Source organism: Pseudophryne corroboree, chromosome 5, assembly GCF_028390025.1.
Source record: "Pseudophryne corroboree isolate aPseCor3 chromosome 5, aPseCor3.hap2, whole genome shotgun sequence".
NCBI classification, from domain to species: domain Eukaryota; kingdom Metazoa; phylum Chordata; class Amphibia; order Anura; family Myobatrachidae; genus Pseudophryne; species Pseudophryne corroboree.
Window position 1 is genome coordinate 576,155,688 of NC_086448.1, and position 17,795 is coordinate 576,173,482.

The following is a 17,795-nucleotide window of genomic DNA, read 5'->3' on the forward strand; positions in this document are numbered from 1 at the left end:
AGTGATTTCAGTGTGACCACCTGATTTTATGTGATAAGGAGTCAATAGGACATCTTGTTTCTTCCTTACATGGTGAATCAACCCTCATGTTACTATTTTCACATAAGTGACATATAACATGGTTACTGGAGAGCGCTACTATTAGTATACATTTCTTTTTTTCATGTCTATCCATTAGTGTGTTTTTGGATGCACACTTGTGTATATTGTGTAGCTGCACTTCTGTTTTATTGCGCACTGTATTTTTAAGTTTTCTCCCAGAACAGAGGATAGCAACACCAACTCAACCAGGATAGCACAGCTATCCCAACAACATTACCGGATCGCAGCGGCGTCCAACAAAAAACTTACTCAGGTAAGCAGGAATCGAAGCACTGAGGCGGGCGCCATGTAACACCGCCTGACCAAACTGAAGGTCATCCTTGGCCAAGGTGTCAAACCGACAGAATTTCACAGAAGTGTTCGAACCAGACCAAGTAACAGCTCGGCACAACTGTAAGGCCGAGACACCCCGGGCAGCTGCCCAGGAAGAGCCCACAGACCTCGTCGAGTGGGCCTGAATAGACGTCGGCAAGGGCACAGCTGACGAAGTATAGGGCTGTTGAATGGTCAACCTAAGCCAACGAGCAATGGATTGCTTGGATGCCGGACGACCAATCTTGGTGGCATCATAAAGGACAAACAGCGAGTCAGATTTCCGATGACGAGCCGTCCTTTAACATAAATCTTCAGAGCCCTCACAACATCCAAGGACTCTGGCCCAAAGGAAGCGTCAGATAACACCGGAACCACAATAGGTTGATTGACATGAAAAGCTGAAACCACTTTTGGTAAAACCGAGAATGGGTTCTGAGTTCCGCCCTGTCTTCATCAAAAAACAAAAAAGGGCTCTTACAGGATAAGGCCCCCAATTCAGAGACACGTCCTGCAGACGCCAATGCTAAAAGCATCAACGTCTTCCAGGTGAGAAATTTCAACTCCACCATATGTAAGGGTTCAAACTAGTCCGATTGAAGAAAGGAGAGAACCACATTGAGATCCCACGGAGCCATGGGCGGTACGAAGGGCGGTTGTATATGAAGCACTCCTTTTAGGAAAGTTTGTACTTCTGGCAACATGGCAAGTTGTTTCTGGAAGAAAATAGAGAGCGCCAAAATCTGGACTCTGATGGAGCCTAAACACAGGCCCATATCCACTCCTGCTTGCAGGAAAAGTAGAAAACGACTGATTCTAAATTCCACAGGAGACAACTTTCTACTTTCACGCCAGGAAACATACTTTTTCTAGATACGATGATAATGTTTTGATGTCACCATCTTCCTGGCTTTGACCATGGTGGAAATAACCTGGGAGGGAAGACCTTTTCTTGCTAGAATCTCTCTCTCAACTTCCAAGCCGTCAAACGTAGCCGCTGTAAGTCTGGATAGACGAACGGACCTTGTTGAAGAAGATCCTGTTGGAGTGGTAGAGGCCAGGGATCCTCCAGAGCCATGGTCAGGAGGTCCGAGTACCACGCCCGTCGAGGCCAATAAAGGGCAATTAGAATTGCTAGATCGATTTCCCTTCTTAGTCTTTTTAGAACCCCTGGGATTAGCGGTAGAGGAGGGAACAGGTACGTCCAAGGCGGAGTCAGCACGTCCATTGCTACAGCCTGCAGATCCCTCATTCTAGAACAGTAAAGGCATAGCTTCTTGTTGAGATGAGAAGCTATCAGGTGTATATACGGACAGCCCCACCGGTGAATTAACTGTTGAAACACCTGGGGATGTAGGCCCCATTCCCCTAGATGGAGGTCGTGTCTGCTGAGGAAGTCCACTTCCTAGTTGTCCACTCCTGGAATGAATATGGCTGAGATGGCTCTTGTGTTGGCCTCCACCCAGAGGAGGATTTTTGACACTTCTCGCATCGCCGCTCTGCTTCTTGTTCCCCCTTGTCGGTTTATGTACGCCGCAGCCGTGGCATTGTCCGATTGAACCTGGATAGCCCGATCCCTCAGGAGATGGGAAGCTTGCAGAAGGGCATTGTAAATTACCCCGAGTTCCAGGACGTTTATTGGCAGAGCAAATTCCTGACTTGACCATATCCCCTGGAACTGGGCTCCTTGGTTCACTGCCTCCCCAACCCGGAGACTGGCATCCGTTATCAGTAGAATCCATGATTGGATATTGAAATTCCTGCCTTCTACCAGGTGAGGGACTTGTAGCCACCATAACAGAGAAATCCGGGCTTTCGGAGATAAGGTCACTTCCTGATGCATGTGAAGGTGAAACCCCGACCATTTGTCCAGCAGATCCAGCTGAAAAGGCTAGGCATGAAATCTGCCGTATTGGATTACCTCGTAAGCAGCAACCATCTTGCCTAGCAAACGTATGCAAAGATGTATGGACACCTTGCGAGGATGGAGCATTGAGCGGACCAAAGCCTGGATGGCCGAGGCTTTGTCCATCGGGAGAAATACCTTTTGAGACACCGTATCCAGTATCATTGCCAGGAATTGGAGACGTTGGGTCAGTTCCAGGTGAGATTTCTGGAAATATAGAATCCACCCATGATCTGTAAGCAGGCGAGTCGTCAGATCGATGCTGTGCAATAGACGGTCCCTGAACATAGCCTTTATCAGGAGAAAGTCCAAGTAGGGGACTATGTTGACTCCCATCATGTGCATCTCAGCATCATCTCCGCCATGACTTTGATGAAGACCCTCAGAGCTGTGGACAGCCAAAGGGCAAGGACTTAAACTGGAAGTGGTCATCGAAGATGGCAAACCTGAGGTAAGCCTGATGAGGGGGCCACATGGGAATGTGTAGATAGGCATCCTTGACATCCAGGGATACCAAGAAATCCCCCTCCTCCAGACCGGACACCATTGCCCGCAGGGATTCCATCCTGAATTTGAACACCCGCAGATACGGATTTAGAGACTTCAGGTTTAAGATGGGTCGCACCGAACCGTCCGGTTTTGGAACGACAAAAAGACTGGAGTAAAACCCCTTTTGTGTATGGTGGAGGTACTGTAACTACCACCCCTGTCCACAAAATTTTTTTGAATTGCCTCTTGCAAGGTAACTTTTTGCAGTGGACAAAACTGGTAAGCCCGATTTGAAGAATCTGGGAGGAGGAAGTGTTTGAAATTCCAGCCGGTATCCCAGGAAAATGAGATCCCCCACCCACGGATCCCGGCAGGACTCCGCCCACACATGGGCGAAGTGTTGAAGGCGAGCACCCACCTGAAAGTCACCTTGCTGCTGGGGCCAACTGTCACAAGGAAGGCTTAGCGGCAGGGGATCCGGTGGTCTGGTCCAGGGATGCAGCAGTTGCAGGTTTACGGGACTTACCACGCGATCCTCTCGGGGTGGTGGAGACTTCCCGGACCCTGCTTCTGAATCTTGCCACACGAAAGGACTGCAGAATGTCTAGCAGGTGGCGCAGCCGACGTTGCCTGGGAAATCCATTTATTCAATTCGTCCCCAAAGAAGGCATCACCTGTAAAGGGAAGATTTTCTACACCCTTTTTTGAATCAGCATCCGCTGACCATTGACGCGACCACAGAGCTCTGCGTGCCGAAACTGCCATAACAGTAGTGCGGCCATTTATCTTACACAATTCCTTTATAGTCTCGCTCATAAAAGTTGCAGCATCCTGTATGTGTTGCAGCAGAGTAATGACCTCATCCTGGGGCAGACTGTCTAATCCATTAATAATATTATCGGACCACTTGACCATTGCTCTGGAAATCCACCAGCAAACTATTGTGGGGAGCTGTGCTACGCCCGCTGCCGTATAAATTGCCTTGAGAGTGGTCTCAATTTTCTGGTCAGCCAGCTCTTTTAGGGATATAGCCCCTGGCACTGGCAGTATCAATTTCTTAAAAAGTCTGGATACAGACAGATCAACTGACGGGGGGTTTTCCCACACCTTCCTGTCATCCGCCGGAAGAGGAAAAGTAGCTAAAAACCTCTGAGGAATCTTAAATTTCTTATCAGGGTTTAACCATGCCTCCTTGGCCAGAGAATTTAATTCATTAGAGACAGGAAAGGTGACTGAGGTCTTTGGTCTAACATTAAAGTACAACTCCTAATCTGGTTCTGCGTCCTGACCCAGTATGTGAAGAACCTCTCTTACAGCATAAATGAGGGCCTCCACCTCAGGGGACAGAGGCTAATCAAAATCAGACTGGAGCACCTGTAGCAGTAAGCGTTTATGTGAAACCAACAAAGGGGTCTGAGAAGCCTTTCTGGTATCTGCTGCTTTTGCCATACCATGAGGAAGGGGCTGTGGTGCGGGGGGGAAAAGATGGTTAGTAGGTTGGAGGAGCTTTTAAACTAGGAGCCTGGGGGGAGGGTTTAGCTAGAAACTATGGGTCATGCAGCGAGAATAGTAGGGATGGTGGTAGTGAGACAAAAGGGGGTGGAGAAGGGGGGAGGGAAAGTGCAGCCGGTAATGGTATTTAGATGGGTTCTAATAAGGGTATTAAGAAAGGTATTGCCAAAGCATTAAATAATAACAATAAGTAACAATTATGTGTTAAATAATAACAATTATGTGTCATCATTACAGCCTATAGAAAATGATGTACGGGACTTAATGGAAAATACTTATGTCAGGGCAGTGAATGTAGATGGGAACATTGGGTTGATCAAAGAGAATACTAAGTACGGTTGGGATGGAGAGGGAGCGAGAAGGACAGTCTGTATCAGTAACTCTAGGGATGCATTAGCAAACCAGGATGGGATATCTTTAAAAAAACAAACGAATAAAGGAACCGATAAACTAAAATGTATGCTTGCAAACGCAAGAAGTCTAGTAGGTAAAATGGGGGAATTGGAATGGTTAGCATCAAAGGCTGAGTATGACATTATAGGTATTACGGAAACATGGTGGGACGACTCTCACGACTAGGTTGCAAACTTGGAGGGGTATTCTCTTTTCAGGAGGGACAGGGCAAACAAAAGAGGAGTGGTATATGTCTTCATGTTAAACCATCACTTAAACCATACTTAAAGGAGGTTATCTATGAGGAGACTGGTGATAATGTGGAGTCACTATGGGTTGAACTCTCAATTGGGGGTATTGATGCAAAAAAACTAGTTATAGGCACGTGCTACAAGCAGCCACATATTAGCATACATGAGGAAGAACTCTTGCAGCAAATCAAAACGGCTGCGGGATTGGGGGACATCCTTGTAATTGGGGATATTAATTACCCAGATATAAACTGGAGTAACAATTCATGTGCTAAAGTGAGAGGCAACAGGTTCTTAAATATGTTAAAGGATCACTACTTGTCTCAATTAGTCGAGGACCCAACTAGGGGTAAAACTACCCTGGATCTAGTAATTGCTAATAATGTGTACATTATATCAAAAACTAAAGTTGGGGAGACTTTGGGTAACAGTGATCACTATATGATCACATTCTACATCAGTTTCAGGAAACATTGCTACAGGGGTTACACCAAAACTTTTAACTTTAGGAAGGCTAATTTCAGTATGCTTAGATGTGCACTTAACGATAGAGTGGGAGGTTCTGTTTAATAACAAGAACACTTCGGAAATATGGGATGTTTTAAAAGGGTTGCTGGATAGCAATATTCATACCCATTCCCATTCCCATGGGCAGTAAACGCAGGAGTATTACACTCAAACCGATGTGGCTTAACAAGAAGGTTAAGGCAGAAATGGATAAAAAAAAGCGTGCTTTCAAAGCATTTAAATCTAATGGAAAGGAGGAGTCTTTCAAGTATTACAAGGAATGTAATAAGAAATTAAAAAAAGCAATAAGAGCAGCTAAAATGGAAAATGAAAAGCAAATCGCTATAGAGAGTAAAACCAATCCTAGAAAGTTTTTTAAATACATAAACGGTAAAAGGTTAAAAAAAGGAGAATATAGGTCCATTAAAAGATGAATTAGGAGAATTGATAAGTAATGACGAAATAAAAGCGGAAATACTGAACAAATTATTTTCATCAGTATTCACCAGAGAAGAACTGATGCTGGGAGTAGAACATAACAATTGTGGCAGTAATGATTCATGGTTAGATACTTGTTTAAGCGAAGAAGTAGTCCGGGAGAGACTAAGCAAAATTAAGATTAATAAATCACCTGGTCCTGATGGACTTCACCCGAGGGTTCTTATGGAGCTTAGTTCACAACTAGCACGACCCCTATACTTGATTTTCAATAGTTCAAGTAGATCAAGCATGGTACCGAAGGATTGGCGTATAGCTGAGGTAGTGCCATTATTTAAAAAGGGATCCAAAAATCTTCCGGAAAACTACAGACCAGTTAGTTTGACATCTATAGTGGGGAAATATTGGAAGGAATTCTAAGGGACAGCATACAGGAGTATCTACAGTCCACTAGGATTATTAGCAAGAACCAGCATGGGTTTGTGAGGGACAGGTCATGTCAGACTAACTTAATTAGCTTCTACGAGGAAGTGAGCAATAATCTTGATCAAGGAAAAGCAGTGGATGTGGTCTTCCCAGATTTTGCAAAAGCCTTCGATACAGTTCCTCACAGGAGACTGATGATCAAATTAAAGGAGCTTGGCCTAGGAAAAACTATTTGCACATGGATAAGCAACTGGTTGGATAGCAGGGTACAGCGAGTAGTGGTCAACGGGAAGTCCTCAACCTGGTCCCCAGTAGTCAGCGGAATACCACAAGGGTCCGGTACTCGGACCACTACTGTTCAACATATTTATCAATGAACTAGAAATAGGCCTGGAAAGCACAGTGTCAATCTTTGTAGATGATACTAAACTGTGTAAGGTAATTAACTCAGAATTGGATGTGGAGTCCTTGCAGAATGATCTATCTAAACTTGAACTCTGGGCGTCTAAATGGAAAATGAGGTTCAATACAGACAAATGCAAGGTTATGCATTTCGGGACTAAAAACAAACTCGCAACCTACATATTAAATGGGGAACGCCTAGGGGAAACAGAGATGGAAAAAGATTTGGGGGTACTCATTGATAATGGGCTTAATAACCATACACAATGTCAAAATGCAGTAAAGAAGGCAAGTAAGGTGCTAGCGTGCATAAAAAGGGGAATTGAGACAAGGGACTCGGATGTAATCCTGCCGCTGTATAAAGCATTGGTACGTCAGCACTTGGAATACTGTGTTCAGTTTTGGGCACCATTGTATAAAAAAGACATCAGTGAACTCGAAAGGGTTCAAAGGCGAGCTACTAAATTGATTAAAGGCCTAGAGGGACTGGATTATAAGGAAAGGCTTACTAGGTTGAATATGTATAAACTAGAAAAGAGGCGCCTAAGAGGAGATATTATTAATATCTTCAAATATGTAAAGGGACATTACAAAGAGTTATCAGAGGAGTTATTTATTAAAAGAACACAGTTTAGGACACGTGGGCACTCGCTGCGCCTGGAGGAGAGAAAGTTCAGAACGCAACAGAGGAAAGGGTTTTTCACAGTTAGGGCAATCAGGATGTGGAATTCCTTGCCAGGGAAGGTGGTAATGGCGGATTTAAAAAAGGAATGGATACATTTCTGGATTTAAAAAAGGAATGGATACATTTTTGAATGAAAATGATAGCCAAGGTTATAATACTTAAAATATCAACGTGGTTAATCCGGGGGTAACATGAGTTATAGTAGCTAACTAGTCATAAAACATTATGCAGCGAGTATGCAGAATCATCACAAGTTAATACAGGTTGAACAAGATGGGCAATTTGCCTCTATTCAACCTCAATTGATATGTTACTATGTATGTAACAATAGACTGTTTTAACACCTGTCTCTCCTTTTTTGCTGCAGCTAATTCTAAATTAACATTCTGAATCATGCTTTTAAAATTATCCAGCCAATTAGGTGCCTGTGAACTGTGTCCCTGAGGAGACAAGGAGCACTGTTCACACATGAGAGACCCCGCTGATGAAGGGGTAGAGTTAAAAGCAGCACACACAACCATGTCCACAGACATCTTTAAATACCGTAAAATAGCACAGCTCACTGTAAAACACCCCCACACAGACCCTAGAGAGCCCCTGGAGTGACACTGAGGAGCGGAGACCGGCACACAGAACACAGCAGCACATTGTGTGAAATAATATGTATAACCTGATAAACATGCAGCGGCGCTACTGCTGATGTGCTCCCCCCCTGCTATGACCCCCTGGTACCAGTACACATTCTGTGGAGGAGCAGCGTTCATGCAGCCTTGATGATCCGCAGCAGCAGGAAATGGCGCCTTCCCGCCTCTGGTCCCGCTCTGGGACGCCCAGCCCCTTGCAATGGCGTGCGGTCTCTCACATTATACTGGTCCTGTGTAAAATTTATATGGATAACTGTATAGACAGCACCTGCGGGGCATGTGCCCTGAGCCAGTTTTGTCCGCGGCGGGCACCACAGCTCGTAGCCCGTGACCGCCACTTGATCTGCCCTCAAACTGCATTGGAGACCCGCTAACCGGGACCCCAGTTTAACACTCACCGCACCGCGATTTTCAGCATCTGTTAGAGGGCGGCGGCTAGCTGCTGAGTGGGCACACATACTAACGATGTGTGATCAGCACCTCAGGAGCTCAGTGTCCTGTCAGCTGGGATTACGAACCATTAACCCTCAGGAGGTTGGTTCGGTTTCCCCTCTAAGTCCCGCGAAGCAGGTAGCCTGGTTGCCCACCAGGACTACCTGAAAACAATAAACTAAAACAAAAATCAAAGGAAACTCTCTGGAGCTCCAGAGAAATGCACACGGCTCCTTGGGCACATTTTTCAAAAATGAGTCTTGTAGGAGGGGCATAGAGGGGAGGAGCCAGCACACACATACACAAACTAAACGTTTTAAAGTGCCAGGCTCCAGTAGAACCGATCTATACCCCATGGTACTAAAGAACAGATCCCCAGTATCCACTAGGACGTTAGAGAAAACAAAACAAAAAATAATAACTTCCATACAGCAATACCTGAAGTAGTCGTTAGTGTAGAGGCCTGTGATAAGATGTGTTCATTATTTAAGGATAATGAGGTCTCAGGAGTCTGGCCAGTAATTGCAGGTGTGTTTAGTCTCATACTCCCGTTCAGCTCACTGCTTCCTGCAGGGCCCAGCTGCATAATATCTTGACCTTAAACAAAATGGACACAATAAGGACTTTAAACTAGATCTTAGCCAATTACTAGAGGCAATGGAAAACATACATTATTTGCATCCTAGTACCTTCCCACCTCTAAGATAGATACTTTTCTATGAAGTAGAGGCTTTAAATGACCTTTAGTAAGCACCATTATGCTACTCCCATTCGAGGCCTTAAGTGATTGGTATGCTGGTGTTGTTTTGCATGCTCTTTGACCTGGCTAGCTAAAAAGCTTAGCCGGTACTGCTGCCCCCTGCTCCATGCCCATACCAGTGTGTGAAGTGCTACGGGGGAGGAAGAAAATCAGAATGCTATTTGCTATGATAGTACCATGCTGAGAGCACTATATGGGGTTTATTTATGAAGCGTCGGGAAGTGTAGTCTGATGCTTCTGATTGCGTTAGTGCACAATATTTAAAAGCTTTTACTAGCTGTGCCCTGCAAGTGAAGCATTGCTGTTTTAAATCTTGGGCACAAACATTATCAGAAGCCATAGGATTTACAACCCAACACTTCACAAATAATCCCATATATGTGTTCTTCTCATGAGTGAACTTGGGGTAGAGAGAATATTTTTTTTTTTAATTATTATTGGTATAGGCTATAAATAGTCTGTTTTAACAGAAGAGGGCCCATGGATGTTCCTCATTAACTCTCCACCTTTTTTTCTTCCCTCAGAAGGAATTTAGCTAGGGTTGAAAAATATGTAAATACATTAATGAAAAGAACAATATATGCTAACTATTGCCACTGATTGAAATCCTTTCCAAACTGGTCAAACAAACTATCTTTATTTCACAATGAAATGTTGGAGAGAACATACCTGCAGTGTGGCAACATTCACAAAATGACCATGGTCATATAACAAGTCCTTAAGTGCCAGTATGGGACTTCCTAGTATTAGCATAAAGCCTATATTAATTAGTTCTCTGCTGTCAATTGTATGGTTAAGTAGTTCAATCGTCCATAGTTCCATGTAATGTGGAGTATGTATTATACAGTACATACCTTTCACCTCAGAAAACATTTATGACTTCAAGTGTTATCCTAACAAAAGGTTTGACAAATAAGACACCACAATGTTCCTGTTTATGATATTGAATGTCTAATAACCCCAGTTTTCCAAGGCCGAGAAAGAAAGATTGAGTATATTGAAGAAATCTAGACAAATGGAGTATAAAGAGGAGATGAAAATACAATACAGTCTCCAACTAACCAGATATGGTGAGAGTAATTTCCTGTGGTGACACGGAGGACGTAGGAGTGGTGCCAGCAGCATGTGCTAAAACCTGGCTTAAACTGGAGTTATTAATGGTTAGCGTGATCTCGTGTTGTCCATTAGAGGTGGATACCAGACCTTGAGAAGTCATAACCTGGGAAAGTTCCTGTCCAGCTGTAAAGAAATAAAACATTCTGTAAAACTTCCTTTTTATGAGAAACAAACAGTAATTCAAATGTAGATATACCAATATTAGCTCTATATGCAGTGAATAACAATGTTCCACAGAACTTACTTCACAGGGCAACACATTGATTTTCTTGACAATTATGAATTTTGATTAAATTTTTTAAACTGTGGTGACTGCAAAGTAGAAAAAGCAATATTATAAAGGATCATGCTGCAGGATTAAAAAAGGAACATTGTATGAATATAAAATTAGCGACACAGTTGTAGTTTATGAAGAATATCTGTGCACTAGCATTTACTCATTAAAAGTTTTAAGATACAATGTAAACAATGTGTAATGGTATAAGACTTTGGGGGTATCCAATTAGCCACAATAACGCGATCCACGAACGTGGCTAATGTTATCGCACCTATCGCCTGAAAAATCAGGTTTTCACAACCTGCGTGCTCCTGTTAATCGCACCTTTCCTATTCCAAAATGACAATAACGGGATTTCCGCGACAATTCTAGCCAGCAAAAGCAGAGATATGTATAGGAGAGAGTGGGGAAATCTGCCTGTACCCCCCAAAAAGCCAAAGTAACACAGGAAAACATTATAGAAGTCTATCAGTGGCCATAATACAACGATTTGGTGTCATTAAATTGGGTCAAATGGCTGTTATATGCCTTTTTCAAAATATGTGGAAAAACTATAGAAAGCAATATTTTTTAACAAAATAAGTGCTCTCATTAAATTTGGGGCATATAAAAATTATGTACAGTATATTTGGGTCAATTTAGGGAACTCCAGGGCACTCCCACTTGCAAGCCTAAAATTCACTTGTCCCACTCATAAAGCAAAGCAATATAACTGTCCTATACCTTGTACCCCAATTCCCATCACTTTGCATTTTTTTACCCCAAAAATGACATGTCATTATTTAAAAATAATTAAAAAGTTCTAAGTGCCTAATTAGTCAATAATGGGGGTGCCCCATGGAGTTCTAAGCCAAATCCCGACTTTTTTAGCTTATAATAGGGACTTTGCACCAACTCAGAGACGGTGAAGAGAAAACCGCAATAAATTCTACGGAGACTTATCGGCAATAACTTATCGCCGCTAACAGGATACCAACTTATTGCATTTGCGATAAGTTATCTCAAAACAGCGATATCACGGCAAATTGGATACCCCCCTTAGATGCTATGGTAAGTAGCATAATATTGCTCAGGAATTTGGAAAGATGTAGAGAATCTAGTTAAAGAGAGAACAACCCAATAAACATGTTTTTTTATGGAGGTGTACAGAAGTAGTATCAAATAATTCTACTGGAAAACAATCATGATAAACACCACTATGAAGGGGCAGTGAGAGTTTGTTTATACTGGACAGTTGAAAATACAAGGAAAAGTTTAAGAAGGTAGCAAAAATAGGATTTTAAATACTTACCGGTAAATCCTTTTCTCGTTGTCCATAAGGGATATTGGGGACACATTAGTACAATGGGTATAGATGGAGTCCAAAGGAGCCAGTGCACTCTAAATTTCTTCCACTGGGTGTGCTGGCTCCTCCCCTCTATGCCCCCTCCTACAGGCAGTTATACGTAAAACAGTGCCCAAAGGAGAAATGACATACTTGAGAGAAGGAACATAACGAGAAGTGTGGTGAGATTTATACACCAGCACACCATAAAATAAATGGGCCAGCAACAGCTGGCAACATAAACAGCAACAACTGAACAGGTAACACATAACAGAGAACCTGCAGAAAGTCACCGCAAAGAGGCAGGCGCCCAATATCCCTTATGGACTACGAGAAAAGGATTTACCGGTAGGTATTTAAAATCCTATTTTCTCTAGCATCCATAAGGGATATTGGGGACAAATTAGTACGATGGGATGTCCCAAAGCTTCCAGAACATGCGGAGACATCTGCAGCACCACCTGCCCAAACTGGGTATCCTCTTTGGCCAGGGTATCAAACTTAGAGAACTTCACAAAGGTGTTCTTCCCCGACCAGGTAGCCGCTCGGCACAGCTGCAGGGCTGAGACTCCACGGGCAGCGCCAAGAAGACCCCACTGATCTTGTAGAGCGGGCCTTCAGAGACTGTGGAAAAGGTAAGGCTGCCAACACATAGGCTTGCTGAATAGTGAGCCGAAGCAAACGATTTATGGACTGCTTTGAAGCAGGGAAACCCTTTTTCTGTGCGTCATATAACACGAACAAGGAATCCGTCTTTCTGATCCGAGCTCCTGACATAGATCTTCAAGGCTCGCACAGCATCCAATGCCTCCGGAGGGGCAGAAGCCCCAGAACTTGATGGGATCACAATAGGTTGATTCAAGTGGAACGTAGAGATGGCCTTCGGCAGGAACTGCTGCCTAGTCCTGAGCTTCGCTCTGTCCTCGTAAAAGACCAAGTATGGACTTTTATACGATAAGGTCCCCAATTCTGAGACACGTCTAGCAGAAACCAGGGCCAGTAACATCACCGTCTTCCACGTGAGGTACTTGTCTTCTACCGTCATCAGAGGTTCAAACCAGGAGGACTGCAGAAATCGTAATACCACATCCAAATCCCAAGGTGCCGTAGGCGGCACAAACGGAGGTTGGATGTGAAGCACCCCTTGCTAGAAGGTCTGAACTTCAGGCAGTATAGCTAACTTCTTCTTGGAAAAAGATTGAAAGAGATAAAATCTGAACCTTAATGGATCCCAGACATAAGCCTTGATCCACTCCAGCCTGCAGGAAATGAAGAAATCTTCCCAAGTGAAATTCGGCAGATGGATATGTGCGTTCCTCGCACCAGGAAACATATCTCCGCCAGATATTATGACAATGTTTTAACGTTACAGGTTTCCTGGCTTGCACCATAGTGGCAATGATGTTTTTGGAAAGTCCCTTGTGAGCTAGGATGTTCTGCTCAACTTCCATGCCATCAAACAAAGACGCCGTAAGTCCGGGTAGATGAATGGTCCTTGTTGAAGATCTCTTCTGAGTGGTAGAGGCCAAGGGTCTTCGACGGACATATCCAGAAGGTCCACGTACCACGCTCCCCGGGGCAAGCAGAATTGCTTGAACTCCTTGATGCCGGATCCTCTTGAGCACCTTTGGGATCAACGGAATCTGAGGAAATACGTAGAACAGCTGGTAAGGCCAAGGCGGCGTCAGTGCATCCACTGCGCACGCCTGAGGGTCCCTGGTTCGCGAGCAATAGCAGCGAAGTTTCTTGTTGAGGTGAGACGCCATCATGAGGATCTGGGGGCAACCCCACCGGTCAATGATCAGTTGAAACACCTGAGGATGTAGGCCCCACTCCCCTGGGTAGAGATCGTGGTTACTCAGGAGGTCCACTTCCCAGTTGTCTACTCCCGGAATGAAAATTGTGGACAGTGCCATTGCATTTCTTTCTGCCCAGAGGAGTATTCTTGATACTTCTTGCATGCAGGCCCTGCCTTTTGTCCCTCCTTGTTGATTGATGTATGCCACGGCCGTGGTGTTGTCCATTGGACCTGGATTGCCTAATCCCGGAGCAGAAGGGAGGCCTGAATCAGAGCATTTTAGATTGCATGGAATTCCAGGATGTTGACCGGAAGTAGGGCCTCTTGGGCAGACCACCTGCCCTGGAACTGCACCCCTTGGGTGACAGCCCCCCACCCCCTCAGACTCGCATCTGTCGTGAGGAGGATCCAATCCTGAATCCCAAAGCGTCAACCTTCCCGGAGATTGAAAGACAGCAGCCACCACAGGAGTGGAAGCCTGGCCTGGGGTGACCAGACCACTTCTCAGGATGTCCAATTGAAAGGGTCTGGCATGGAACATTCCATAATGAATGGCCTCGTACGAGGCTACCATCTTTCCCAACAATCTTATGCAAATATGAATGGAAACTCGAGTTGGTCGGAGAACCATGCAAACCATTTCCTGGAGAGTTCTCACTTTGTCCTCTGGGAGGAAAACTTTCTGCGCTACAGCATCCAGTAGCATTCCCAGAAACAGGAGTCGCTGAGATGGTTCCAGATGGGACTTCTGTAGATTGAGGATCCACCCGTGGTGTTACAGAAGTTGGATAGTGCAATCTATATGGAGCAGTAGGAGCTCCCTGGACCTCACTTTTATCAGGAGATCGTCCAGGTAAGGGACCATGTTGACTCCCTGGACCCTGAGCTGGAACATCATTTCCGCCATCACCTTCGTGAACACCCACGGAGCTGTAGACAGGCCAAAGGGTAACGCCTGTAACTGGTAGTGATTGTTCAGCAGGGCGAACCTCAGATAGGCCTGATGAGGAGGACAAAATGAGATATAGAGGTAGGCGTCCTTGATATCCAGGGACACTAGGAATTCATGATGTTCCAGGCCTGCGATCACTGCTCTCCAAGATTCCATCTTGAATTTGAAAACCTTTAGGTAAGGATTCAAGGATTTCAGATTCAAAATTGTTTTCACAGACCCATCTTGTTTTGGCACAACTAACAGACTGGAGTAGTAACCTTTTCCTTGCTGTTGCAGGGGTACTGGAACAATGACTTGGGACTGGACCAACTTTGTGATGACCTATAGTAGTGTAACACGCATATTTTTCAAAGCTGGTAAGCTTGATTTGAAAAATCGTTGGGGAGGAACACCGTCGAACTTCAGCTTGTAACCCTGAGAAATAAGGTCCCTTACCCAGGCGTCCTGGCAGGAACTTTCCCAGATGTGGCTGAAGTGACGTAACCGGGCTCCCACCCAGAGATCCTCCTGGGGTGGTCGGGTACCGTCATGCTGCTCTGTTCTTGAGAGCCGGCAAAGGCTGGTTTCTTAGGTTTACCTCTAGTGCCTCTAGCTGTATTTGATGCACCTCTGGCCCTAGATCGAAATCTGGTGGCCAAAAAGGACTGAGTAGATGGTCCCGGGTAGGTACGTCTAGCAGGCAGAGCCCCGGAGGGAAGAAACGCGGATTTCCCAGCAGTAACTTTGGAGATCCATGCGTCCAATTCGCCTCCGAAGAGCCATTCACCTGTAAACGGGAGAGATTCCACATTGCTTTTGAAGTCAGCATCTGCAATCCACTGACGCAACCATATGGCTCTGCGTGCTGACAAGAGCCATAGCAGTGGTCCTAGCATTAATACTGTCAATCTTTTAGGGAGTCACAGAGGACTCTTGCCGTGTCCTGAATGTGTTTTAGGAAAGTTACCATAGTAACCAGGGTCATGTCTCCCGAGGGGCCCTCCTGAATTTGAGTAGCCCAGGAGTGAATTGCATGTGTCATCCAGCAACATGCAATGACCGGTCTTTGAGATACACCTGCAGCAATGTAAATAGATTTCATTGTGGTCTCAATTTTTCTATCCCCCGGGTCTTTTACTGTAAAGGAGCCCGGAGCCAGGAGCACCGCCTTCTTAGAAAGGCGAGAGACTGAGAGGTCTATAGCCGGAGATTCTTCACAGACCTTTCTGCCCTCAGGGGCAAAGGGGAATGTATGCAAAAATGGTTTTGACACCTGATATTTCTTATCTGCATTTTTCCAGGCCAGCTTAAATAATAATCTAATTCTTTAGAATCAAGAAATGTAACAGTCATTTTGTCCTGAGGGAGAAAAAACGACTGCTGATTTGCAGCGTCTTCTAGGGGGAGCTTTAGCACATCCCTTATAGCTCAAATGAGGGGTTCAATACCCTGTGCAGGAGTGGAACCCCCACCTATGGCATCCACATCATCCCCATCATCCTGTATATCATCATCAGTATCTGATAGAAGTGCAGGGAAAGCACGTTTATGTGGACCTGCAGTAGAGAGTGGGGAATGAGGAACATCAGCCCTGGCAGCCAGATCTGCTACTGCTTGTTGCAGTCCTTGTGTTTTGTGGGCATTTGCCATGAGCTGAGATGACATATCAGACATCATAGTTTTGATTGTACCCAGCCAGGAAGGCTCGTGACCCCCACATTCTCTTCAATGTTTTGTGAGAACTGACTACACTGTTCACATGAACTGGAACCAGATGAGAGTGGGGAGAACCTGGTGTTACAGACACTGCATAACTTGTGTTTTACCATGGTGAAAAGTAACACACAACAATACACATACAACACAGACAATTACAATGCAAGCCTGCCCTACTGTATGTGAGAGGAGGCACAGATGAAGAAAAGGCACCAGCACACCCACGCCAGAGTTAGTTCAGTGAAACACTGTTTGTTTTAAAACCCAATTTTCCTCTAGGAATGTGTAATGTGCACAACTTTAGCGGCTCTCCCCCAAGCTACACCCTGTATCAGTGATCCAGCGTGTGTCAGCGTCTGAAGAGCTGTGTGCGGCTGCTGCTGTATCTGCAGAGGAAGGCACCAAAATGCCGCTGAGCCCGCTCTGATGTAGCTTTGCCTCCCCTTAATGGCGCCGGAGCTACTGAAGATTTTATACTGGCAATGTCTCCAAACATGCTTAAAACTTCACAGAAATGCTCAGTTAAGCCCATCGCTAGCCAGTTTACACAGGTGCAATAGCGGATCCCCCCCCAGAAGGGACCCGTATGCCTCACCTGTGTGATGGCTGCACCATGAACCCAGGGGACCCCCCTAGCAGGGCCCCCGTGTGTGCTCACCACTGATGTTCACCTTCAGGCATCTGTTAGGGGTGTGTGGCGTGCTGCAGTTGTAACAGCCAAGACGCAGTGCCCCACTGAACAAACAACCCCTCAGGACGGTGGCGGGGAAGCGGCTCTGCACCTTGCGAGTCCAGTGACCGCCCCCCCACCCCCCCCTAACTCCGTCGGCGCAGGTATGCTGTTGCCCAAACAGCATACCGAAATAAATAAAAGTTTAAAAGAAATTGAAGAAAAACTCTAGAGCTAGCAGAGTGTGCATCCTCTCCTGAGGGCACGTTTTTCTAAACTGCCTGTAGGAGGGGGCATAGAGGGGAGGGGTGGGCACACCCAGTGGAAGAAATTTAAAGTGCACTGGATCCTTTGGACCCCGTTTATACCCATTGTACTGTGTCCCCAATATCCCTTATGGATGCTAGAGAAATAATGAAAACACCTGTTTTTGTTAAACTGGTAACTGGGCACTGCCTTTTATTGTTGGAGGTGCAGGAATCACAAAGCAGCAGAAAGTACACAACAGTAAGGAAGAAGAGGTGCAAAGTAAGCAAGGCTATAGCTAGTATATACAGTACTGTAATGCAGGTCATGTACATAGTCTGTATGTCCATACCTATTAAACAGACCTATACTTGGCAAGGTTTCATAAAGCTTCAACAAAAGGATGGTCTTTTACTTCTAATAAACCAATGTATAATAGACTGGGTTTTTATGCC

General features: G+C 45.0%; 1 protein-coding gene across 7 annotated transcripts in view; it reads right to left on the reverse strand.

The window, feature by feature from the left end:
- ZNF236 (zinc finger protein 236) overlaps positions 1 to 17,795 on the reverse strand; it is a 531,150-nt gene that overhangs the window by 115,098 nt on the left and 398,257 nt on the right. For all 7 annotated transcript variants that reach the window (XM_063923335.1, XM_063923337.1, XM_063923334.1 and 4 more), the window contains exons 26-27: positions 10,322 to 10,498; positions 8,938 to 9,096 (exon numbers count right to left, since the gene is read on the reverse strand). In XM_063923335.1, the coding sequence (XP_063779405.1) occupies positions 8,938 to 9,096; positions 10,322 to 10,498 (336 nt within the window). The remainder of the gene's footprint in view (positions 1 to 8,937; positions 9,097 to 10,321; positions 10,499 to 17,795) is intronic.